Genomic DNA, 26,636 nt, shown 5'->3' with positions numbered 1-26,636 from the left:
GTGGGCAGAGTCCAGGAGGAGATTCTGCAATGATTCTGAGGTGGAGAAACACAGCCTGGGCCTAGGCTTAAAAGGACTTGGTTCCCCAGGAACCAAGGAAAGCTGGAAAGCAACCAATGTAGATTTGGTGAGAAAGAACAGGGCTAGAGGCAGAGCCAGCAGCCTTGATGGGGAAACAGGCAGGGCCTGGGGAATGGGAGCAGAGCCAGGCACATCTAAGCCAAGGCCAACAGACTGTGAAACCACCCACCCAGCTCCAAGCAGTCCATGTAAGGGGCAAAGTTTGCACCCCGCCAGCCTAGCTACCTGGGCACGAAAGCAGCTTTGTCATGGATAAGCAAGAGAGACACAGTTCATTGGGGGCAGGGGGGCAGAACAGATGAGTGGGGAGCCCCCGAGTTCCTGGCCTCATACACCGGTCCTTGGATGTTGGCCATCTGTGTGAGACAGGAGCTTAGCTCAGTCTGCCTCCAGGCACCCCATGGAGCCTCAGATTCACCACCACTGCTCCCTTAACCTACCATGCGCTAGGCCCTGTGCCAAGCACTTTATTTATTCCATTAATTAAGAGTCTTTTACTCGTGAATAAAGAAATCAACTCAAGCCAGATTTTAAAAAAATAGGTGGTGATGCATTGGAAGGGATACAGAACTGTCTCTTTACTTCTAGGTAGCTGGCCTCAGGGAAGGACCAGACTGGGGACTCTGGAGCATCTGGCATTCTCCTGCGACTCTTAGGTTCTTCCTGTGAATCTGCCTTATTCCTCCTCTCCAGCAGATCAATCAGCTTTTTCTGATATTCAGTCCCTAAGGCAGGGAGAAGGAATGAAGCGGCTGGGCCAAAGCGGAAACAATGCGCAATTGTGAATGTGTCTGGTGGTGACAGTCAAGTCTGATGCTGTAAAGAACAATACTGCATAGGGACCTGGAATGTTAGGTCCATGAATCAAGGTAAATTGGATGTGGTCAAGCAGATGGCCAGCATGAACATCAACATCTTAGGGAATCAGTGAACTAAGCTCCAGTACTTTAGCCACTTGATACAAAGAGCCGACTCATTGGAAAAGACCCTGATGCTGAGAGATTGACAGCAAAAGGAAAAGAGGGCTGCAGAGGATGAGATGGTTAGATAGCATCATCGACTCAATAGACATAAATCTGAGCAAACTCCAGGAGATAGTGAAGGGCAGGGGAGACCTGGCATGCTGCAGTCCATGGGGTCACAAAGAGTCAGACATGACTTGGGACTGAACAACAGTGACAAAGGCAGGGAGAAAAGGCCCACCCACAGCTCCCATATGCTCAGGGAGAAACTAAAGCTGGATCTGCTTTGATTTCTTCAGGAAAGCAAGGCCCTGAATGGGTCAGGTGTTCATCTTGGTTCCAACTGGCCATAGTGAAGGGAGAGGGGTCAGGCCACAAACAGAAATATGTCTGCTATGGTCTTTCGCTGTTACCCTGAGGAAAAGGATGTGGCCCTCAGGAACTGTGTGGATTTTCTCTTCTTTTCTTTTTGGCCGTTCCATGTGCATGCAAACTTCCCCAACCAGGAATCAAAACCATGCCCCCTGCAGTGGAAGCATGGAGTCTTAACCACTGGACCACTGGGTAGTCCCAGACCTGTTTGGATTTGAATCCAGTTTTCTTTGCCTACAAAGCCAAGAGGTGGCCCTCAACAGGGAGGACAGAGGCAGAGGGACTGTGTTTACTAAGCCCATTAAGGGAGGAGGGGACACAGACAAAACGCAAAGTTCCATGTGAAAATAAAACTTTAATTTGCCAAGGGAAGAGCAAGCAACCCTTTGAGATCAAACATAGCCTGCACACTGGTTCTCCCAGGACTGGGTGAGCAGGGCCTCCCTCTGGAAGTGGACGGTGCTCAGCAGGGAGGACGGTGACAGACCCGAGGCAGAGGCCGCGCTCAGAGGTGGGCAGGGGGCTGGGCAGGCTCCTTCCGTCCCTGGCCAGCGATGGGCCGGCCCCGCTCCTCCCAGATGGTGAGGCCATCACAGGAGCAGATCTGCTTGGGGTTCTGGAAGAGGCCAGCAGAGCGTGCGATGATGCCACAGGCCAACCTGCAGAAGAGCGTGGGGTTGAACTGAGCACCCACCAGGACCCTCCAGGTCTCTGTGTGTGCCGCGGGCAGAGCGCTCACCTCTCTCCTGAGTTCCCTGTGATCCTGGACAAGGGATGCCCGCCCCGGCCCAGGTCATCTTCTCCCTCATCGACGACCAGGCTTCGGCCAATCACATCCCACACCTTTGAGGGGAGACAACAGCCTCAGACATTGGATCTGTTAGGAAAGGTTCCTGCCTTCTCCTCCACCTCACCTTCAGCTGCTTGTCCTCAATCCTGAAGACAGCTCGGCCATCCTCATCAGCACGGACATTCCCCAGGTCTCCGCGGTGCTGCAGTGAGAGCCGGGGGAAGAGGGCACGTGGGACATGGCAGCTGACTTCTGGCTTCCCAGTGTCTGATTCCCTGTCCCCAGGGTACCAGTGTCCTCCTACAGGTTCAGTCTGGTAGGATGAAGGGACAGCCCAGGACACACAGAAGGCAACTGGACTCTCTCCCCCTGGAACTAAAACCCTGGGTAGAGTGATGGCACGCTGGACATAGCCACAGTGACCCTCTTCCTAGGAAGTCACGCCACTACCCAGGCTGCTTTCTCCTATGAGGTATCTGCCCATTTTGCATCCCAGCCTCAGAATTGACCCCGCTTCCTGCTTCTTTGTAAGCCCAGTTCTCCAGCCTCCCGATGACTCTGTCAGCCCCTGGCAGTCTGCAGTTCCCCTGCACTTAAGTTGGCCAAGCTTGGTTTCTTGACCATCAGAGGCAGCCAGCATCCCTTCCCTGATGTCCAGCCTCCAGGAACAGAGAGAAGAAACACAGGAGCAGAGGGCATATCCTGCCCCCAAGACTGTTTCTGCCCGCCTTTCCTCTTGAAGGTATAAAAATGTGCTAACACAGCTACTGGGGGCTTCCCTGGTGGCTCGGTGGTGAAGAATCCGCCTGCCAGTGAAGGAGACATGGGTTCGATCCTTGGGTTGGCAAGATCTCCTGGAGAAGGAAGTGGCAACTGATTCCAGTATTCTTGCCTGGGAAATCCCATGGACAGAGGAGCCTGGCAGGCTACAGTTCGTACAAAGAGTCGGTCTCGACTTAGTGACTAAAATAACAAGACAGCTACTGAGCACCTCCTACGTCAGACACTCTCTGCCAGGTGGGGTTCGGGGCTTGGGGATGTGTACATGGTCAATCACCCTCAAGGGGTTTGGAACGCTGTGGGGAGCCAGACATGGAACAGACTAGTGGCTGCAAAGCACAGGGTTACAACAGTGAGTGTGTTTCCCTGTGACAAGACCCTACTGGCAAGTCACAGTGGGATCTGTGCAAATAAACTGTCCCCAACCTGACACTTTGGGCAGAAGGATCCCTGCCAACATGGACTGGTACTCATGGCCTTGCCTTGGGCTGGTCACAAAGGATGTTGCCACGTGATGGGGCTGATGAGCAAGTGGTAAGAAGAGCCACCTCTGCTTTATCTTGTTTCCCTGGGGGACCTCTGTTGCCAACACCTAGCACTTTTTGCTGCACCTGGTGTTGGGGCCTTTTGTGGTGGGAAGGTAAGGGATGGGGAGGAGTTTCTAGGACCGGGCGGAGGATGCGAGCGCCCAGTGTGTGGCTCACAGGTGTCATCAGGCAGCAGCAGGTCTCTCCCCTGCACACGGGTGGGTGGAACTGGGCTTGGTGGCACCGAATGTCACACCATGCAGCCACGTGGGATCTGTACCCTCGGGGACTGGGGAGCCAAGAAGGGTTTCAGGAGGAGTGTGACATGGTTACCCTATGCTTTGGAGCAATTTCTCAAATGCAGTGCACGGAGAGGGAGGGGAAGGACTGGAGCGGGGCAGGGGGAGGGTGGAAGGAAGCATGGAAACCAGCTAGGAGACGTGCAAAGGGACAACCAGGCTTGGATATAAATCCCCTCACTGAATTCACTTCCGTTTGGGCAAAACCAGATGCTGAAATCCTAAAGGAACGTGCCAGTCATCGTGTACAAGGGCTTGGGTACAATGGAGCAGCTGGCGCCAGACCCTTCAGATGCCCCACCCCTAGCAGGCCCAGGCCAAGGCAAGGTAGTCTCTTGCCCTTCGAAACTCCACTTCCTCCCAGAACCCAGTCTCGAGGGTTCATGCCTCCGGGGCTCGCTCTGCAGGGCGGCCCCGTGCTGAGCCTCTGCTCCCACTCTCCCCGCTTCACCTGCTCAGCACCTTTCAAGGCTCATGAGGAAGACAGCCTTGAAGGAGCGCCCCCGGATTCACACCTGCTGAGTGTGGGCTGGACCAGGCATCACCTCCGAGCTGAGGTTTCAAAAGGAGTGTGGCTGGGGTCTTGGACGCCTTCTCTCTCTGGCTCTGAGGACAGGCAGCTGCAGTGCCGTGTGCTGCCCTAGGGAAAGGCTCATGGGGCACAGGACTGAGGTCTCTGGCCAACACCCAGCGAGGCCTGCCAATAGCAACATGCACAAGTGTGGAAGTGGGTCTTCCCCAAATCAGGCCTTGAGAGACACTCAGCCAGAAGCTCCAACTAAGCCGTGTCCAGATTCCTGCCCCAGAGAAACTGTGAGATGACAAATGCTTGCTGTTTTAAACCCCTAAATTTGGGGAGTCCCTGGCAGTCCAGTGGTTAGGACTTGGTGCTTTCACTGCCAAGGGCCCCAGTTTAATCCCTGGGTGGGGAATTAAGATCCTGCAAGCCTCGCGCCACTAACAAAAAACCAAAACTCTTATGTTTAAAGTAATTTGATTCTCAGCAATAGATAACTGACGCAGGGAACACAAGCATGGCCCTACGCAACGGACCCCATAGAAAGGCTTCCTCAGCTCCCTAGGGGGTGTCGGGTGAGAAGTAAAAACTTTTGACTGTTAGAAATGTAACAGAGCTGTCAGAAGTCCAAAAAAGAGAGAATTATCACTTACATGAATTAAGAAACACACACCACATTCTCACTTGTTTGCCCTGGTACTGAATTCGCAAGGAGGGGAACACACCACCACAAGTGGAAGAGATGGAATTACGAGTATGTCGATGGGCCATTAAGAAATATCCCCAGGTGGCCGGAGGAGGCGAGCAAAGCTATTGAGCCAGCGAGGAGTGAAGCTGAGCCTGGCCTCACACGCTCCTAGAGGACCACCTCCTGAGACAGAGTTCTTTTTCCCCCTTCTTCTTCTTTCTCCAAGCTCCTTCCCTCCCTCCCTGCCCAGTAAGAAAAAAAAAAAAGAAAGAAATATCCCCAGGAGAGAAGGCGGTCCTCCTGGACAACACCCAGGACCTCTCTTAACATTCACTAAGCACTCTAACAAAGATAAGCAGGCCGCAGTCCCTTGTAGGCATTTAATGACACTGTTTTTCTTTTTTTGGTCACACTGAATGGTGTGCAGGATCTTAGTTCCCCAACCAGGGATGGAACCCATGCCCCCTGCAGCAGAAATGTAGAGTCCTCACCACTGGACCGCCAGGGAATTCCCCTAATGACACTTTTAAGGTCTGCACTGATTTATTTTTACAAGGATCCTTCTCTTGGAGCTAGAAGTACTGGTTTCTGTGGCAGTATCGTTTCTTGTTCAAAATAAATCTACTTGAATTACATGAATGACGTCTTGATTTTCTTCAAAATAATGGAGAAGGGCCAGGGGTGTAGATGGAATGGGGACTGGCCACAAGCTGGCAACTGTTAAAGCTGGGTGACAGGGACACAGGGGCTTGGGACCCTAGTCTGTCCACTTCAGAACATGTTTGAAATCATGTTCCATGATAGATTAAAATGTTAAAAATAAATGAAATTTACTTAAGGGGGAAAAAAAATCAGCCAGTTTAAATCAAAACATTGAGTAACTAGCAGAACAAGTAGGACTCAGATAAGGCAAAAATCATTAAGGTGGCATGTGACTCACAGCCGAGGGGGGCCAATTCTCTGGTGTAAAATGAAAGTCCAGGGCCAGGAGCTGCCGAGTCAGGAACGGCCTTTTTAAAAAATTATTATTATTTGGCTGTGCCAGGTCTTAGTTGCAGCATGAGGGATTTTTAGTTGCAGCATGTGAGATCTGGTTCCCTGACCGGGATTGAACCCAAGCCCCCTGCGTTGGGAGCCCGGAATCTTAGCCCTTCGACATCCAGGAAAGTCCCAGGCACAGCCTTTTTACTTAAGGTAAAACCTTTAACTTCCACACCATCACCTTCTCTGGGAAGCTCTCTCCCACAGCCTGTGCCCTTCGGACTGGATCTGGAGCTTGCTCTGGGTTCCCAGGGCCTCCTGGAGGCTCCTGCAAAGATGTTCTGGCTGTGCTGCAACCACAGAGTTCTGAGTGTCTCCCTCGCCAGGCTGTGAGACAGGGTCAGGCCTTGAGCACAGGAAGTGTCTATGTTTCTAAACCGAACAAAATAAAGTGAGGGAGAAAGACTCCCCCCAGATGGAATCACACTCTCGGGCTCCAAGAGCTGCCTGCCCTGCCTCTGAGATCTCGGGTTCTCTCCCAGCTCAAGACCAACACTTACCCGTTCAGAGTCCTGGGGGCCCCCATGGGACATTCCATCAGGGTTAAAGTGGTCCCCACAGCTAAGAAGAAAAGATAGCAGGTAGGCAGTGAAACAGCTCATGGACCAGGTGATCCATCCTTTTACTTTATCTACATTTGTTCCATTCATTCTCATTCATCCACTCATTCAACAAATGGACCCACTCTGTACCAGGCTCTGGGTTGAGATCAGTAAGAAGAATCAGTCATGGGACCTGTCCTCAGCAGGCCTCCAGGGTAAACATGGATGAGGAAATACTAATTGCAGCATGATAAATACCATGACACTCACGGAGAACTGATCCTCCCATGTTCAGGAGTCACCTTCCATTTGGGAGCTAGGAGCAGGAGCGTCAAGGTCAGATTTTGGTTCAAATTCCCACTCTGTCATTTACATGCTCTAGGGCTTTTGACAAGTCATGTAACCTTTCTGAGCCTCAGTTTTCTCATGTGTAGACTGGGCTTGTGTGTATACGCCTCCCAGGGTACTTGTGAGGACCATATGTGAATGTATGTGTAAAAAGCTGAGTACAGCCCCCTGCGCACAGTGGGTACACAACCAGGGCAATGAGGATGCTCCAGGGAGGTTCCAGAGGACTCACCTGTTGCAGTTCCTCGTGAGGTCCCCGAACTGATGGACGTGGAGTCCATGCAGCCCAGGCTGCAGGCCATCAATGGTCCCCTCGATTAGGCAGCGCTCAGGGGTCAGCTGCAGGAAGCGCACCACTCCCTGCACAGGGCCAGGCCCCCCGAGAATGGCCACGGCTGCCCCTAAATTCTCTGTAAGGTATCAGACACCAGGGCTGGCTCGCCACCTCACCCAGCCCCACCCGTTCATCAGCTTGGAAAGGGCAGGGAGAGAGCCCCATGTAACCTTCACATGGTCCCCGAAGCCTTTCCAACCCAAAGCCCCCAGATCCTATGGTTGGTTAGAGCTGTACCACACCCAGGCCACCTCCCTCCCAGAGAATCCAAGGCCATAGTGGTTACTCACGCAACAGGCCACTGCCCATGCCCTTGAGGACCGCCTGCCTCCCAGTGCCTTCTAGAAGGGCCTGCACCTCCTGGCTGGGCAGGGTGGTCTGCACCAGGACCATCTGGTTCTCCAACTGCACCTCCACACTTTGGATGCCTAGAAGACAGGGGGCAGAGGGCAGCAGAGGGCTAGCACCCCTCTGCTGGGAGCAGGGAAGAAAGAAACAGATGGTGATTCACCATCTCCATCTTCATCACCTTTTTGTGGCCAGAGGCAAGCTCCGAAGCCGCCTTCTAGCTGTAAGGCCCTTAACCTCTCTCTTTTATTTTCCCGGCTGTGCCAAGCAGCATGTGGGGTCTTAGCTGCCCAATCAGGGATCAAACCCTCGGCTCCTGCAGTGGAAGATTCAAATCTTAGCCACTGGACCCCCAGGGAAGTCCAGGCCCTTAACCTCTCTGAGCTTGTTTCTTTACAAAGTGAGGATAAAGTCACATTGCCCCCAGGACTGTTGTGAGTTCTTATTTTGTGCCAAGAGTTATTCATCTATGTTTGAAGCATAGATGCATGTGATCATGCTCAGTCACTTCATTCGTGTCCAACTCTTTGCAACCCTATGAACTGTGGGCCATCAGGCTCCTCTGTCCATGGGATTCTCCAGGCAAGAATACTGGAGTGGGTTGCCATGCCCTCCTCTAGAAGATCTTCCCAACCCAAGGGATTGCACTGGCATCTCCTCTGTCTCCTGCATTGCAGGTGGATTCTTACCCACTGAGCCACCTGGGTAGCCCTTTGAAACATAGATAGTTCTTTTAAAAATATTTGAACACAATATCATAAATCAACTGTACTTCAATTTTGAAAAAATAAATGATGAAAAAATGTTTACATAAAAGTGGGCTATCAGGCTTCCCTAGTGGTCCAGCAGTTAAGAATATGCCTTGCAATGCAAGGTACACTGGCTTGGTCCCTGGTCTGGGAGGATCCCACATGCCGCAGAGCAACTAAGCCTCTGTGCCACGACTACTGAGCCCACGTGCTCCAACTGCTGAAGCCCAAGCACCTAGAGCCTATGCTCTGCAACAAGAGAAGCCTCTGCAATAAGAAGCCCAAGTACCACAAGAGTAACCCACACTCATTGCAACTAGAGAAAGCCCGCAGGCAGCAACGAAGATCCACCACAGCCAAAAAATAAATCTTAAAAAAAAAGTGGGCTATCGATAGTCACAATATTCATGATAGTCAAAAGGTGAAAATAACTCAAAAGCCCATCAAATGATGAATGAATAAACCAAATGTACAGCCATACGATGGTAGACGTTCAGCCATAAAAAGGAATGAAGCACTGATACCTGCCGTGATGTGGATGGACCTTAAAAACATTAAGTGAAAGCCAGTTACCAAGACTACATATTGGATGATGTCACTGTGGATGAAATATCCAGAATGGGTAAATCTACAGAGAGTGAAAGTAGATGAGGGGGCAGGAGAACAGGAGGGTGATAGTTGACGGGTATAATTTCTTTTTTTTAAGATTTATTTATTGTATTTTTGGCTGTACTGGGTCTCCAGTGCTGCACTCGGCTTTCTCTAGTTGTAGTGAGAGGGGCCGCTCTCTAGTCGTGGTGCACAGGTGTGGTGCATTGTGGTGGCTTCACTTGTGAAATGCAGGCTCTATGTATCTGGGCTTCAGGTAATTGTGAGCTGTAGGCACTGGGCTTTAGTAACTGCAGAACATGGTCTCAATAGTTGTGGCTCATGGGCTTAGTTGCTAAGTGGCATGTGGGATCTTCCCACAGGGACTGAACCCGTGTCCCCTGCATTGTCAGGCAGATTCTTAACCCCTGGACCACCAGGGAAGCCCCTGAAGGGTACAATTTCTTCATGAGGTGATGAAATACAAAAATTGATAGTCGTAATGGCTGCACAACTCTGTGAATATACTAAAAACCACTGAATTGTATACTTTAATGGATGAATTTTATAATACATGAATTATATCTCAGTAAAGCTGGCACACATAAAAAAAAAAGACGGGGCTATCACATCATTATGAAAGCTAACATTCACTGAGCATGCACTGTGGGCTTTCTCATACTGTACCTGTATTAACACAAGTAACCTTAGGAGTTGAGCACTGTTATCCCCACTTTACAGGTGAGAAAACTGAGCCACAGTGAAGTTAAGAACTTGCTCCAAGTTCAGTTCAGTCACTCAGCTGTGTCCAACTCTTTGAGACCCCATGGACTGTAGCACGCCAGGTCTCCCTGTCCATCACCAACTCCCAGATCTTGCTCAAACTCACTGCACTGTAGTAAATGGAGGGACTCGAACTCATCCCAGGCAGCCTAGCTCCAGCTTCCAAGCACTTCACCTGGACACTGCTCACCCTGAGAAGCAGCTCCAGCCTCCAGCTTTGGGGCCCCCTCCCCCGTCCTCCTGCAGCAGTTCCCACTTCCCCCACATAACTCAAGCTGTGTGGACTGCAATCCTCTGTGTGGTCCACAAGCATTAAGGTTCACAAGTCAGTGGCTCTCAACTGCCCTCCAAATCCCTGAGTCACCCTGCTGTGCACACAGCCTGCAGGGTGACTCTGACGCACACTCAGCTTTGAGGGCTGTCGGGCCAAGAGAAGGACAAGAAGGGGCTTCTCTTCCATTCAGATCTTCAGGGGTCACAAACCTTTCAAGAGGACATTTGAATTCTGAACCAGAATACAGGGGATGGTTGGGAACTCTTAACGTTGACCTCACCTGTGGAGCTTACAAACATTCTGCTCTGATCTTAGTGTGTTTGCTGTTCTGGGTGAGAGTAAAGCCCACCGGAGCCAGGAGCCCTAGGCAGCCCAGCAAACGCAGGTTAAACAAGGCATTTCCTTCTGCTGAGCCAGCACTCTGTGGACTGAAGGCTAAGCCATCCAAGTTCCCTCCATCCTTGGTTTCCCTCCCTCCCCTGCCAGCAAGGGTATAATCATCCCTGAGGCACAGACAAGGAACCTCAGCTGTTCAGATTCCCTCCAACTCGAAGCAACACGGAAATGATACTGGGAAGAGGCAGCATCCAAGAGGCAGGACTATCTGACCTGTGTTACAAAAGGTCCCATGGGCTTGTGTCCATAGATCCCAGCCGCAACAGTTGGGGGAGGGGCCGGATTTGCAAACAGACACACCTATATCCTCCCCAGCAAGTACAGGGCAATTCTGCCAGAAGAAAATTCTCCAAAGAACCCAACTGCCATCACTTCACACAACATCTCATCCTGGGCCACCTGGCGTGAAGCCTTGGCGCTCTGGGTTCACCCAGAGGTGCTTCCGGGTGCCAAGGAGCTGTACAGAGAATGGCAGGGAACTCCTGGGGCCTGAGCCTCTAGGGAATGCCATGAGCTGTGTGCTCTGCTTTACACACATCAGGATGGTGATACTGTCCTCCTCGGGCAAGTGAAATGAGGCAGGGGGGTTACACAGCTGGCTTGAGATCACAAAGCTCAGAAGGCAGCTGGTCCAACCCCAAAGCTGACTGTTTGGTCCCTTCGTCCCACATGAAGTAGAACTGGGCCCCAAAGGACTGACTGTCTGAGGCTCCCAGGGCTCAAAGAAACATGAAGTGCAAGGGATTCACATGCCTATTCAGTCATTTAACAAATGTATACTAAGCACCTATCATGCGCCCCGTTCCGGGTGGCAGGGATGCAGCAGGGAACAAGTCAGGTGATGTCTCTGCCCTACAGAGCAGCATGTGTTCCAGGGCAGGAACATGCATACCAAACACACGCTCAGGGAGATTCGGGTAGTGCAATGTGTGCTCGATGAAGCAGGTCTTAGGGAACAACTCGGGGATGAACACTTAGACAGGCTTGGTCAAGGAAGGTGCAGGGAAAAAGCAAACTAGCCAAGATGGCGTGGTCAGGCCCTTTTGTGAATAATGATTATGTAACAGCTGAGATCACTAACAGCATTGCGCATGTGTGTCACAAGGTACTCGCTTGGCCACGGGCTACTTTTGTTCTGTAAGCATACATAAGCTCCACCTGGAAAGTCCTTGTCGGGGAGGTTACCTTACGTTAGGCTATGTTATGTCTGCTGCTACACTTGCTGCACCAGCCAGAGAGGATAAACACGTCTGCAGTTCCTTCAGCTCCTTGAGTTTTCTTCCAGCTTCCCTACATGCACCTTGCCTACCGTGGGTTCAGCGAACAGCATGCACAGTGAGATACAGCGAGACAGAAGGTCTCTCTGAGCCTTGAAGCAAATACCTGAATATAGTCAGGGAAGAACATTCCAGCAGAGGACACAGTCTGGGCAAAGACCCTGAGACAGGAATGACATCTATGTGTCTGAGAAAGGCCAGAGTGGCTGCAGCTGGAGTAAAGAGAAGAATAAGATGTGAAGGTACAAGTGGAGACCAATCAAACAAAGCCCTGCAGACAACAGGAAAGAAACTGGATTTAATTTTAAGGCGGGGGAGGCCGCTGGGAGAGGCCACGGAGTATAGTGGTTGAGGGTATGGGCTCTGGAGTTGAAATCCTGAGTCTGCCATGTACTAGCTGTGTGGCGTTAGACAACTTACTCAATCTTTCTGTGTGAGTTTTCTTTTCAATTTCTGTATCTGCAAATGGAGATGATAATACAACCTATTTCAGAGGGCTACTGAAGGCCTAAATGAGTCATCTCACATAGAGCACTTAGAACAGTGCCTGGCCTATGGGAAGCTCTTAATATTATTACTGTTTGAGGATTTTAAGCAGAGCAGTGACAACATCTCTTAAGAGCTGCTTTTCTGCATTGGAAGGGAAGAGGCCCGGTAAGAAGCTCCCTGTGACTACACATTTCCTGAACTCTTGACGTGGGTCTTAACCAGGAGGGCTGGCTCCCTAGCAAAGTAGCAGTTCAGTCTTGCTGGTGTGGAGCGTGGCCAGGCCCGTATCTGTTTAGCTCAGAGAGGGAGAAAAAACAAGGCCATAGGGGGCTCTAGGGTAGTGATGATAAGGATTCAAGGGAGTGAGCCTTGGGCTGGGAGGGCCTCCCACTTACCCTAGGAGGAAAGCAGAGCCTTTGTCCCCAAAGCCCAGGCCTCTTGGACAGAGCAAATCAACCAACCCATCTCTCTCCTTCTCTGCATTCTGGGAAGCCAGCCCATGAGAAAGCCAAGCTGATTCCAGTTACCCAGGCTAGGAAACAGAGTCACTGGAAGTCTTTATCTGGTCACTAAGAAATCTGCTAACGGCTAGAAACTGCCCTATGTTCAGCAGAAGTCCAGCTGTCTGCTTTCCCAGCAAGAATGTTTTACAGGAGGTAGAGAGCCTAACAGCCTTGGAAATCTGTGGTAAGAACACTCGACTCACAGTGGAATGGTTCAGTTTTCTTGGACCCTCACCCACCACCCTCAAACACACAGTCTAAGCAAACCCAGCTTTAGGATCTCTACCCTCTATGAAAGTGGTGCTGGGAGCTGCCATGGAGCACTCTGGGGGCTGATGGCAGGCAGTGCCCGGGCGCTCTGTTCTCCATGAGTAAATTCACAGGCAAACACGCATGACTAACAACAGGAAACGGTGTTGGAACAATGAGAATCAGCATATTTGCACAGGAAGCTTTGGGAGACGTCATTTCCTGTAGTCTGCCTGGAGTGGGAACAAAATTGAACAAACAAGAGGAGTCTGGTGCTGTGGAAAGTGTGAAAGCTGCTAGTTCTCCTCCATCAGGAGAGGTAACTTAAATGAATGAAGCTCCTGCAGAAAATCCAGGACTTGTCAACAGATGCTGTTATGAAGATGGTTGGCTGATCAAGATGACATTCAGTAACCCTTCAGAACTAGATGAACTAATGAGTGAAGAAGCCTATGAGAAATACATAAAATCTATATTGAGTGAAAATGGAACCGCAAAGTAAACCAGTTTGAACAACTTTAAACAAATGACGTGCCCCTCATTCCTCTGCCCATCCATTACCCCCATAAGCCCTTCCTCTCACAGGTCCTAAGATTCAGTGGGCTCTCACTATATGCAAAGTCCTTTTCTAAAGTGCTTTTACACATATTAACTAATTTACTCTTCTTGATGATTTTCTGGGGTAGCTTCCATTATCTTGCACATATGCCTGAAGAAAAAGGCATAAAAAGTAACATGTGGGACTTCCCTGGGGGTCCAGTGGTTAAGAATCCCCCTTCCAGTGCAGGGGCCGTGGGTTCAATCCCTGGTCAGGGAACTAAGATTCCACATGTCGTAAAGCAACTAAGCCAATGAGCTGCAATGAAAAATCCTGCATGCCGCAACAAAGATCTGAGACAGTCAGATAAATAAATATTAAAAAAAAAAAAAAGATAAAGGTCTAAGACTTCCATTTTGGAAAAAAAGAAAAAAAAAGTAACATGCATGAGGCCTTAGTGCCATTAAGTGGCAAAGGGGGGATTTGAATCTGAACAGTCTGACTCTAGAACACATACCCCTAACGCCAGCGAAACACAACTGCCTGACACAGAGCCAAGTGCCATCAGTCTCAGCTTCAGAAGCAGGAGTTATTCTTCAAGAACGGCTCTTCCCAGCACAATGCTCAAGTGCTCATTTTACCTGAGGGCAGGGGCTGTGCCTGAAACTCTTGAGAACCCTTTTCCCTAAAAAGCTCCCACTGTCTGGTCTATACCTGCTGAATCACTGAATAAACGTTTAACAGACTCAAAGACAGGCAGTTCCCCAGGCCATGTTGGTGGCCTTGCCTTCTCAGAGCTTGCTGATCGTGCTAGATCAAGGACCTTCCTCATGGTCCAGTGGTTGAGACTCTGCACTTCCCCTGCTGGTAACACAGGTTTGATCCCTGACTGGGGAAGTTCCACATTCCAGGTAGTGTGGGGAAAAAAAAATCCAGGGCTACCTGGACAGAACATGGCCAGGGCTGCTGTTTGCTTTGTCAAGATTATGCTGCTTCTCAAGCAAGAACTAACTGTCTATTTTCCAGGGAACACCCTGTAGGGGGACTACTCTCTGCCTACCTCCTTACTTTCCAGGCACCTGAGGTTAAGACACCAGAAAGGCAGGAAGTTAGGGCCAGTAGAAAAATCTGGCAGAGCAGGCCTGAGACCTGCACACTAGACTCCATTTCTGGGTCTCAGTGTGCCTCTGAGAACATTCTTTCCTCTCTCCAGGTTTTCATTTCTGTTTCTGTAAACGGGAGCGGGGTAGGCCTAAGAGATTTGCCAGCCCCTCCCCGAGGTCTCCGGTTTGCTTTCACAAAAGTTCATCTGGTTCTTACCTGCGATTCCTTGCAGGGACGTGCGCACCGCGTCCACGCAGCCCTGACAGGTCATCTGCACCGCGAACTCCAGCTGCAAGGGTGGCAGGGACGGGTTGACAGGAGCTGGGGAAACTTCTTGCGTGACCCTGTTTCACTACCTCCCCTAGGACCACCCCCAAAGGCCTAGAGTAACGCCCCATGTGACCCCTCCTCAAGCACCTTCTTCACTGTCGCTCACGAACATTCCAGGAGCAACACCCCGTAACATTAACGCCAAGCGTCCTGCTACTCTCACAGTCCAGCCCTGGCCCCAGGCCCCAGGCCAGGTGTCTGCTCCTTCCCTCATTCTCAAGTTAACGATCGCTCTCCAGGGGCCGAAGTTCTCTGCACTGCGAGGCTCCCACACGAGGCCTCGACCCTCACCGTGCAGGCAGTCCCGCGGTCCTCCGAGTCCGAAGCCATCCTGGATCCAGCTATCGCCCGAGGGCCGGAACTGAAGTGCCAGCCCAGAGCCGCGCCGCGGGGAGGGGGAGGCGGAACCCCGGAAGCCACTCCTTGCCCCGCCTTCCGCTGCGCGCGCACGCAAGGCTCTGCTCCTTCTTGCGTCCACGCGACGGTGGGCAGGGATTGCGCAGGCGCACTTGGGCCCGCCGGCCCCTCGTTACCTTAGTAACCGCTAGAGCCGCCGGCGCTATCGGCGCCGCCTCGTCTTAATATGGAGCCGTATAAGCCGGACCCCGAATTCCAGCGGATTTACCACCGGTTGCTGCGTCCGTTGTCGCTCTTCCCCCGCAGGACGACACGCACAGCGTCTCAGGAGCACCTCTCGCAGGAGGTTCCGATGCTACTGCCTTTACCGGTTCCACGGCTGACGGCGGAGTTGGTCTGCCGCCAGGTAGCCGAGCGGCTGACCAAAAGCGGGCTGGAGGCGCGGGCGCCTCACAAGGTACGGCTCCGTTTCACCGAGGTCATCCTGGACGAGCTAAAGTGCAGCTGGCAGGAGCCCCCCACCGAACTTGGCATGAGTCACCTGAACAATCAGAGGCTACGAAAGCGGCTCCTGATCTACGTGCTGCTCAGCTGCGAGCAGCTCTTCGTACGCTACCTGCACCTCCAGAAGCTCATGTCGACCTCCTCAGTTGTCTTCACTGAATCAGCCACGCTTACCCGCTTGGCCGCCAGCCTCGCCAGGGACTGCACAGTTTTCCTCACCGGCCCCGACGTCTACCGGAGCCTGCTCTCTGACTTCCTTGCCCTGCTCAAAGAAGAGCAGGCCCGAGTCTCCGCGCCCAGACTGCGCGCCGTTGGCCTTGGGGCTTACAGGCTCTTCCAGGTCCCATGGCATCACATCACTGGCGTCACCCAAGTGCCGCATTTCAACCTCAGCCTGAACTACCTCATCCAACTCAGCCGCCCGCGAGACCTTGTCAGTGAGCCTGAAAAGGATCCAATGAAGGAATTGAAGTCCATTCCCCAGCTGAAGAAGAAGAAGCCTCTGCGCTGGCTGTCCTCCATGCAAAAGAGGAGAGAAAGCACCTTCACTTCACAGATTGCATCACTGCCTGGGACCTCTGTGGCTCCCCGCAGCCGGGCTCCCCCGACCTCGCACTTGCCCCTCTACTCCCAGCTCCAGAGGAGCCAGTCCATGCCCTCTCTGCGTGAGGGTTGGAGGCTAGCAGATGAGCTGGGCCTTCCTCCACTCAGTCCTCGCCCCTTAACCCCACTGGTCCTGGTGGCAGAGAGCAAACCAGAGCTGGCAAGGGACACGGTGGCTGAGGACCTGAAGCAGATGATGAAGCATATGCAGCTGGGGTGGTCTCAGTACTCACAGCTGGACTCAGGGCTGCCCCCACTCCTGGGGGCCCTGACCTACCGCCCAGCTGCTACCCATCACCTAGAAGAGCTGCAGAGAAAGTTGAACAGCCTCGAGGAGCAAGAGGCCTTGGAACATCGGGGCCTCCATTCCCCTAAACCCCCTCTGCTTGAACCACAGCCAGTGACTGTTACTTTGAAGCTAAAAAATCAAATGGTCCAGATAGCTGCTGTACAGGTCTCAGGAAGAAACTTTTTGGATTCTTTCCACATTGAGCCGGCCGGTGTGCTATACAACCATCTGGCTGGTGAACTGGAACCCAAACTTATTGAGCAAATGGATATGGATCGCACTTTTGGCAGTAGCATCAGGGAAGTCTACAAGGAGCTGATGAGCCGTGTCTCTAACAACCACTTCACTTTTGACCAGGGGCCCCTGGTTGAGCCTGCAGCCAATAAAGACTGGTCAGCCTTCCTGTCCTCAGCCTTCCTACGTCAAGAAAAACAGCATCGTATCATCAACACCAAGCTGGCTGAGCTTTATCCCCAGAAAGCAAGCACTTTACAGTCCAATGCAGATAAGATATCCTCCTTCACATCACTCCAAGCAAGTAAAAGCTGGGACAGGTGGTCAAACAGGGCCAGATGGCTGAACTGGTGGAAAAGCACTTTGTCTGTGGGTGACTACTTTAAGTACCTCACCACCCAGGAGACAGATTTCCTCCATGTCATCTTCCAAATGTATGAAGAGGAGGGTCCTGTGGAGACCGTGGCCCCTATCAAAGAGTCCATAAAGATCCAACACCCACCCTCCTTGCTAGAAGATGACGAACCAGATTTTGTGCCAGGAGAGTGGGATTGGGACACGGTGCTGGAACACAGGCTAGAAACTAAGAGCAGCCTCCTGGAAGATTCTCACAAAATCCTGAGCCTGCAGAAGCGTTTGGAGCGGGTTTGGTCCATGCTTGACGTTCCAGAGAAGGACCGGCTGGACATGGCCATCAAATACAGCTCCAACGCCCGCCTGAGGCAGCTGCCGGCTCTGGTGAGTGCCTGGGAGCGGGCCTTGCAGCCCATCCAGCTGCGGGAGATACTGCTGGGGAGACTGGAATGGTTTGAGCGGCAAGCCTCTGACCCTAACCGCTTCTTCCAAAAGACTGATGCGGGCCTGAGTCGCTTCCTGGAGGAGAATCAGATCCGCGGCCGTCTCCAAAGGAAGCTTAGTATGGTGGAGGCTCCTTTGGTTCCCCTCCTGGAGGAGATCGAGTTAGTCTTTGGTGAGCCGGTAACCTTCAAGGGGCGGCGCTACCTGGACAAGATGAAGCACGACAAAGTGGAGATGCTCTACTGGCTGCAGCAGCAGCGGCGGGTCCGCCACCTAACCCGGGCCAAAAGGGCCTCCCATCAGTCAATCCTGTCCAGGAAGCTCAGCAGCCAGCCTTTAGTAGCCCCAGGGAATACTCCCATTACTCTTTGACCGGACCAAGCGCCCTCGGATCTCTCTGTCACCCCCATACACACAGCAGCTCATCCAGACCTCTTGACTCCTTTGAAAGAAGAAATATCTGGGAGGGCAGGGTTCAGGAAACCTGCATTCCAGCTACCAAGGGACTGACATTAACACTGTATTTTGACCAAGAAGTTCTCATAAAAGAAGCCCCAAGCCCAGTAGTCCCATTTCTGTCAAACCATGCACATTACAGCCAAAGTCTCATGTATCAAAAGAACTAAGACCATCCCTTGAAGTTCATTGTAATAGGAAATGTTAGACAGATAGAAACCATCCCCTGTGGAACACCTCAGCTCAGCGTTTCTATCACGAGCCATTAGATTGACTGATTAGAACACCAAGCCAAGAGGCTCAATGGCATGATGACTAAGATCTAATGCTCTGGGTTAGTAGATGTGGGTTTAAGCCCTGCCTGTGTAACCTTGGGCAAAGTACCTAACTGCTGTACATCTGGACCTTCCTATGTCAGATAAAGGAGTTGGCTGTCCCTTCTTCCAGGTCTAGCACACTGTTGGCAGAGCTAAAATTTTCCATTAAATTTATTTACCAATTCATACAAGCACCTGGTACAAAGTACACAAGGGTGTGCACTGAAAAGTATTTCTTGCCATCCTTCCTTCAGTAACCCCGTTCTCCTTGTGGTGACAGCTGTTGCCAGTCGCCTGTGTATCTTTCCATTCCCTTATTCAAAAGCAGATATTTATTGAGCACCAGCTAGGTACTCATGCTGGGTCTTGATCACTGAACAAAACCAAGACCCTTACCCTTTGTAAAGTTTACATTCTCCTGAGGGAACACAGACTGTAGACCATAAACACAGTACGGAAGCACATTGAATAATAGAATGGAGGATGATGATACGTACTCTGGAAAAAAGAAAAGGCAGAGGAGGGCAAGAGGAAACGAAGGGTGAAGGATGTGAGTTTACTGGGGTAGTCCACTCAGGCCTCGCCGGGAAGGGGAGATTTGAGCAGAGGCTTGAAGGAGGGGAAGAAGTGAGCCCTGTGGACATCCGGGACAACAGTGTTCCTGCCAGCTAAGGCAGGCGGACGCTTGGGGTGTTCCAGAAAGGCAAAGTGGCCAATGTGGGTGGAGCAGAGCGAGGAGGAGAAGGACATGAGTCAGAGGGGTCATGGCAAGGAAGGGGGGCAGGTTGAATTATGTGAAAATTATTTCAGAAAGAGCCGATGTGTGTATGAACGTGCGTGAATGTACTGTTCATACTTGCATCTGCAGCTGCACCAGCGTAGCATTGTCTCCTGTTTTGCCCCTTTCTATTCTTCTCCTAATTTGCCCGGAGCTCATTCCACATCGATACACATAGAGCTGCTTTATTTGTTTGGGTTGCTATATAGTATTCTACTGTGTGTATTTTTATTTTGCTTAATCAGCCCCTTACTACAAACAAAGACATGGGCTTCTTTGACGGTCCAGTGATTGAGACTGAGCTTCCAATGCAAGGGGCGCAGGTTTTATCCCTGATCAGAGAACTAAGATCTTACACACACACACACACACAATGCTCTAAAAAAATCCTTGTTCGTTTATTTACTATGTGCAGCTGTTTCTATGGTTTAAAGTTTCTCGAAGTGGAATTATATCTAAGCATAAGTGTATATATATATATATATATATTTTTTTTTTTTTTCTTCTATTTGGCCATGCCATGCGGCATGTGGGATCTTAGTTCCCCCACCAGGGAGCCAACCTCACCCCCTGCTTTGGAAATGCAGCGTCTTAACCACTGGACTGCCGGGAAAGTCCCAGCATTTGTAGTTTTGATAGGTATTACTGAGGCTGTACACAAAGGCTGTAAGCATTTGCATTATCAGCCACACTGCCTATAGTAATAGTTCCCCAGTCTCACTAGAAGTATTATCAAAAAGTTTCATCTTTGTCATGTAATAAGTGAAAAAAGAGGATCTCATTTGAGTTGTGTTCTCACCTCTCTCTGAGTGAAGTTGCATCTTTTTTAAGTTTAAAGGCGTTTTTTCTCTTCTAAGTACTTTGCTTATTGTTTGGCTGTGCTGGGTTTCTCTAGTTTCGGCAAGCAGGGGCTAATCTGATTGTGGAGTGCAGGCTTCTCCTTGTGGTGGCTTCTCTTGTTGTGGAGCACAGGCTTTAGGGTGCTTAGGCTTCAGTAGTTGTGCCAGTTGGGCTCTGGAGCAAAAGCTCAATGGTTGCGGCACGCGGGCTTCGTTCCTTGCGTGTAGGATCTTCCTGCGCCAGGGATCGAATCCATGTCTCCTGCATTGGCTGGCAGATTTTTTTACCACTGAATCACCAGGGAAGCCCTGGTTGGTTGGTTGGTTTTTTCCGTAAAATACTCAAGCCCTTTGCCTACTTTTCTATTGTTTTTGACTATTTTGCTTTCTTGATTTTTCTGAGCTCTTTACATATTCAGGAAATTTAGCTGACATGTTAGTAGTGAGTTAGCACTTACTGAGTTCAGTGAGAACACTCTCTCTGCACAATCTCTTAGACTTCTCGTGAAGCATGTATTTTAATCATCATTTTACCCCTGAGAAAATGAAGGCTCAGTTAGATAACGTGACTAACCCAAGATCATAAAGATAGTTAATGGGAGAGCCAGGCTCCAAGCCCAGGTCTGTCTGACCCAGGTCTGTCTTGGTGCACTGATTCTGTGAGTTATGGTGAGAAAGCTCTTACACACAGCCTGCCTTACCTGCCTGCACAAGTAAGGTAAAAGCCCCTGGTCCAGAAGTTCTCCGTTCATTCTTTGCTGATATGGGTGCATGCACTTCTACTTTGTTTTCCTAACAAAGCAGCACTTCTCAAACTTTTCCACCCAAGTAACCCTTAGAATTGAGGAACAGAAGCAAGCATCTTGGTCAGGTATGAGGGATTGAGGTGGAGGCCGAGAGCAGGGAGGGTAAAGCAGTGCTAGCTTGAGAGGCCTGAGAAATTTAAAGTTTTTATTTTTGAAATCTATGCAAGATTTGCATTCTTCTGTGTAATATGTACTTTTTTTTTTTTTTTTTTGGCCACACCTTATGGCTTGCAGCATCTTAGTTCACCTACCAGGAATCTTGGTCCCAGCAGTGAAAGCCCTGAATCCTAACCACTGGACCACCAGGGAATTCCCTGTCCATGTTTTGTTTTTTTGTTTTTTTTTTAAATATAAACCATGAAGTGAAGTCACTCAGTCGTGTCTGACTCTTTGCGACCCCATGGACCGTAGCCCACCAGGCTCCTCTGTCCATGGGATTTTCCAGGCAATAGTACTGGAGTGGATTGCCATTTGGTGCTTTGAATGAAACTGGCCCTCCAGGCAGATACACTATAGTCAGCCTTTGTAGTATGGTTTCCCTCCTGGTCTGCTGGTGTGTTCTCTAGAGGTTACACAGAACCCAGGTGAGCAACACTAGAGCAGGGGTCCACAAGCTTTTTAAAGGGCCAGACAGTACCAACTATTTTAGGCTTTGTGAGCGATATGGTTTCTGTCCCAAGGCTCAACTTTGATTTTGTTGTGTGAAAGCAATTATAACAATATGTAAGTAAATGAGCAGCCTGCTGCTAAGCTGCTAAGTCGCTTCAGTCATTTCCAACTCTGTGTGACCCCAGAGACAGCAGCCCACCGGGCTCCCCTGTCCCTGGGATTCTCCAGGCAAGAACACTGGAGTGGGTTGCCATTTCCTTCTCCAATGCATGAAAGTGAAAAGGGAAAGTGAAGTCGCTCTGTCGTGCCCGACTCTTAGTGACCCCATGGACTGCAGCCTACCAGGCTCCTCCGTCCATGGGATTTTCCAGGCAAGAGTACTGGAGTGGGTTGCCATTGCCTTCTCTGATGAGCAGGCTGTGTTCCATTAAAACTTTATTTACAAAAACAGGCAGCTGCCTCAGGGTGTAGTTTGGTAATTGAAGCTCTACAGTATCGGCCCCTTTAAGAAGCAAAGGCACAGGAGGAGGAAGCCAACAGGCTTAGTGCAGCATTTCCCAAACATGTGCCAAGTAAACTAGTCCTGAGTGATAGTCCTGGGAAAAGGGTTCCACGGTCATATAACCTTGGGGAACATTACATACTGCATTCCTGAAATTCCTCAGAGTTTCTCAGTACATAGGAGCGTATTGGGAGCTCGGATGGGTCTTACAAAAAATACAAAGAATGCTTTTATTCCTTCATGACCATTATGGTCATTGGGAAGTTAATTTTGGGAAACAGCTCACATGAATTAGTCCTTGGAAATCACCACTGATCATCTGGATGGGAATAGTACACAGGGATAGGACGGGGAGGGTATAGTCCTGACACACAGGTACAGTTGGGATATCTGGGCCTCGGGGAACGTGAAAGGACATCATGAAGCCCTGGACAGGCTCGAGAAGGAGCCACAGGAGACCTGGAGACTCTTGCAGCTGCCTCAAAACACTGCCTCTCGGATCCTCCCTTTCATCCTAGTCCCTGTATGTGGGACTCTGAAGGCCTAGGACTGACTTTCCCGAAGTTCCAGGCCTAAACCCATGGCTTAGTGACCCCTCCCTGCTGATCCTATTTATAGATTTCACGAATTATTACCATTATTACATATATGTGAGTATTACATATGGAATAATAATAATGATTAATAATGATGATAATTCATATTCATCCTTGTTCTACTGATTACAAAGTGCTGTTTATGGTCATTCTACTGAGAATCAGTCGAATGTAACTTGCCTCTGAACAGGTGGAATTGTGACTTAAACCCAGATCTGGAGTAAGTCCTTTGCCTGGGGGGTCTGGTTGCCAGTGGGAGCTCCTGCTCGGTGCCAGGCCTCCATGCAGCTGGAGTTTCCAGGTCACATGCCAGCAAACTCAACTGTGTTGAGAATCAGTTACGCTGAAGTGCTTTAAGGATATTATTTCATTTAATCCTCATGGCAACCTTGCAAAGAAAGAGAGGGCAGTGATACCTCCCTCTGTGGAAACTGGACTCTAGGATAATTGGACAAAATTAATTCTCTAAATTACTGAGGATTTTTGTGGAAGTTTTAGTTTTGGGCCTTCCCCAAACCCAGAGGCCATCAGAAAAATACTTTAAAATCTGGGCTGTGATCATTTGCTACAGCCCTTTCATTGTCAAGGCAGGGCCAGGGTCCAAACCCATAAAAGTCCAATATGTTCTGTATTCATTATTACATTAAAGGGATGGATCATTCATTTGCACATTTTAATATATATAGAGAATATATTTTATAATATATATATATATATATTTGTTATTTAAATTAATGCTGGGACTTCCCTGGTGATCCAGTTAGTAAGAATCCACCTTCCAATGCAGGGGGCACAGGTTCGATCCCTGCTTGGGGAACTAAGATCCCACATGCCACAGGGTAACAAAGGAACTAGAGAAGCCTGCGTGCCGCAGCTGAGACCTGACACAGCCAGATAAATTGATAAACATTCTTTAAAAATAAATAAACACAAATCCCATTATACATTTACAGAGATAATGTATTTTATGAAAAATGACTTTAAGTAGTGAAGGCTGGCCATTTTACTGTCTTGCAAATCTTCTGAGTGTCTGGCTTAATAGGAGACAGCCAGATTTTCATTTATGTTTCTGCTGCATCTGTTGCAATGTTGGACTTCACACAGCCTGTGGAAAACACACTACTCAGGAGACAGTGAGGGGAGAAAAGGCAGATAACATGTTGGCAGTATTACCAAAAATGGTTTGGACATCATGAAAACCCCAGAAAAGGTCTGGGGGGCCCTATTTATATTTTTTTCATGAAGGGACAGAGGTGGGGGCAAAGACAGTAGTGGGGATGGAGGCAGAGACAGTGAGACTTGAGTCGGGTGGGCAGGGGCTGGGGCAAGGGCAGTAAACATGGGGGAAGGGTTTGGTGACCAGCTTGTTTGCTTATAAAATGTCAAGGGCAAAGCCAGAGGCAAAACCGCAACTTAAAAACAGCCAGCAGCTCTGCACATTGGTCATCCAGCTGCGGACAAGCTGACGGACTTGGGGTGACCCAGTCACTCTGGGAAGCTGAGACCTACAGGGCGGAGCCAAGTTCTGGTGGTTCACAGGTGCTGATGGAAGCTGGATTTGGGCCCATGTACTTCTGATTCCACTAAGCCTACAGTCCCACCCCTCTTGGTCTTGGGGTTTCTGTGTTTGGTCCACGTCTTCCTTGTACTGTTGTTTGCCAAATGATTTTTTTTGGCCACACTGTTGATATGCAGGATCTTATTTTTTTGACAAGGGATTGAAACCATGCTCCCTGCATTCAGAGCAAGGAGTCTTAACCATTGGCCTGTCAGGGAAGGCCCCAGACAATTTTCTTTATATTGACTCACTGTAAAAAAAAAATTTTATTGAAGTATATTTGATGTACAATGTTATGTTTATTTCTTCTGTACAGCAAAGTGACTCAGTTATACATACATATATTCATATTCTTTCCCTTTATAGTTCACCATGATATTGCATATAGTTCTGTGTGCTGCAGGTGCTTTGTTCTTTATCCATCCTATATACCCTAGTTTGCATCTGCAAATCCCAAACTCCCAATCCTCCCCTCCCCTGCCCTCCTTCACCCTAGACAACCACAAGTCTGTTGTCTATGTCTCTGTGTGAATATATTGACTCACTTTTCTTCTGGCTGAGCCAACTGGCTGCTGCTGCTGCTGCTAAGTCGCTTCAGTCGTGTACGACTCTGTGCGACCCCATAGACAGCAGCCCACCAGGCTCCCCGTCCCTGGGATTCTCCAGGCAAGAACACTGGAGTGGGTTGCCATTTCCTTCTCCAATGCGTGAAAGTGAAAAGTGAAAGTGAAGTCGCTTAGCCGTGTCCCACTCTAGCTAATACTATATAATGATTATTAAGTGCCAGGCTCCATTCTAAACACTTTTCATGCAGTAATTCATTTAGTCCTCATAGAATGTAGTGAGGTAGGGGTAGGTACTATGATCATTTCATGGTCCAGATGAGGAAACTGAGGCACAAGTGGTTATGTAACCTGCTCAAGTCACACCACTAAGAACATTTCAGAGTCTTGCTTCTGACCCAGACGTCTGACACCAAGTACATGCTCTTAAGCGTTTTACTGTTTCTCATCACAAATACCCAAAACAAGTCTGCCCAGTTGAGGCCCTTGGGAAGAAGCTGAATATGATCACATTCTTGGCTTTCATCATCACTTGTACCTGGGGGAAATCAGGCCTTGGGCACAGTCCACTTGATTCCCAGCAGTGACTCTGAGGCCATATCATTCTTCCAGGCCCAGAGCACTTTCACTGAACTCCTCCCAAGTGCCAGACACAGTCTGGGGGGTGCGTTGGGGGGTGGAGTGGGGAGGGCAGAGCCAGAGGAAACCAAAGAGAACCAGTCCCTGTTGCTGAGGAATTTAAGGTTTACTAAGGAAGATAATTTCAATCATATGGCATGTGAAGGGTACAGTGGGAGCCCACAAAAGGAATATTCAACAGAGCCCAGTAAAGGAGGAGGAGAGGGAGGGTGATCAGGGAGAGCTTCCTGGAAGAGGCCACACTCAAGCAGTCTAAAGTCTAGAAAGTTGAGTGGGAGTCATCAGGCACGTGGTGGCAGAGGAGAAGAGGAGAACTTGCTCAGCCCAGCATGAGCAGAAGTATGGGAGAGAAGCATAGTGTATGTGGGAGAACTACAAGCACTTTGGCATTAACCAGCTTTTAAAAAGCCTGGAAGGGAGTGAGATTGGAGGGAGTGGGAGGGCCAGGTCCAGCATGGGCTTTATTCCATAGTATTCATCAGCAGAGTCCTACTGAATAGTATAGTTAGTAAGTGACAGATAAAAACTTAGAACTTGTGCATCCATGGACTCTGTCGAGAAAATGGAAGACACCCCACAGGTTACTTCATGTAACTTGTTTAAATTATGATTTGAGGGGCTTTCCTGGTGGCACAGACAGTAAAAAATCTGCCTGCAGTGAGGGAGACCTGGATTCGATCCCTGGGTCGGGAAGATCCCCTGGAGAAGGAAATGGCAGCCCACTCCAGTATTTTTGCCTGGAGGATCCCATGGGCAGAGGAGCCTGGCGAGCTACAGTCCTTGGGGTCACAAAGAGTCAGACACAACTGAATGACTAACACACACACAGAAAAAAATTTTTTTAAAAGAAACAAAAATACTAAAAAAAAAACCCCAAAAAACAAAAAAACCCAAAGCTCTTACAAAAAAAAAAAAAAAATTATGATTTACTGTGATGTTTTTAAACAATCAGCCTGTATACACCAGATGGGCTTGGGTTGAGAAACTCTAACTCATAAATCCTTCTCAGTTGTACCAAAATTTTTGTGATTATTGAATTTAATAATAAAGTCAATGAGATGACTTTAGACATTTAATTAAATATGTAGCAAATTCCATTAAAAATTTTTTTTGGACTTAAAAGTTTTTTTCCAGACTCTAACATTTTCACAGCCTCTGAAGAGCTCAGAAGTCTCTGGTGTCTAGGGGGAGAAAATGGCCCTGAGGGTCAGGCATGTCAGGGCTGGAAACACCGCAATAAGACAGTCAAGGTCCCTGCTCTCAGAAGTTTATACAGCCC

General features: G+C 49.6%; 2 protein-coding genes across 6 annotated transcripts; one reads left to right on the top strand and one right to left on the bottom strand.

Moving 5' to 3' along the window:
• Nucleotides 1-1,750: 1,750 nt before the first annotated feature.
• On the bottom strand, nt 1,751-15,360 carry CCS (copper chaperone for superoxide dismutase). 5 transcript variants are annotated; one of them, XR_003109678.3, is made up of 9 exons: nt 15,201-15,360; nt 14,796-14,868; nt 7,572-7,709; nt 7,180-7,357; nt 6,558-6,618; nt 6,239-6,384; nt 2,330-2,407; nt 2,155-2,258; nt 2,035-2,074 (listed from the first exon to the last, which is right to left on the bottom strand). XR_003109678.3 is itself a non-coding variant. In XM_025286718.3 (9 exons), the coding sequence occupies exons 1-8, from the start codon at nt 15,237-15,239 to the stop codon at nt 2,376-2,378; spliced, it is 849 nt and encodes a 282-aa protein (XP_025142503.3). In that variant the 5' UTR covers nt 15,240-15,360; the 3' UTR covers nt 2,155-2,258; nt 2,330-2,375. The 5 variants fall into 5 exon arrangements, 4 of the variants coding, with proteins under 4 accessions (XP_006044415.2, XP_006044416.2, XP_025142503.3 ...); XM_025286718.3 differs by lacking the exon at nt 2,035-2,074 and adding an exon at nt 4,327-4,508; XM_006044353.4 differs by lacking the exon at nt 6,239-6,384 and having other exon boundaries at nt 1,751-2,074; nt 15,201-15,359.
• Nucleotides 15,361-15,466: 106 nt separating this feature from the next.
• Nucleotides 15,467-19,408, top strand: CCDC87 (coiled-coil domain containing 87). Its single transcript, XM_006044355.4, has one exon. It carries the CDS (start codon nt 15,493-15,495, stop codon nt 18,064-18,066), a length of 2,574 nt encoding a protein of 857 aa, XP_006044417.3. The 5' UTR covers nt 15,467-15,492; the 3' UTR covers nt 18,067-19,408.
• Nucleotides 19,409-26,636: the final 7,228 nt, after the last annotated feature.

The sequence above is a fragment of the Bubalus bubalis genome, chromosome 5, assembly GCF_019923935.1.
Source record: "Bubalus bubalis isolate 160015118507 breed Murrah chromosome 5, NDDB_SH_1, whole genome shotgun sequence".
In the NCBI taxonomy this organism is placed as follows: domain Eukaryota; kingdom Metazoa; phylum Chordata; class Mammalia; order Artiodactyla; family Bovidae; genus Bubalus; species Bubalus bubalis.
Note: the sequence above shows the minus strand (reverse complement) of the source record. Positions and strands in the feature narration are given on the sequence as shown.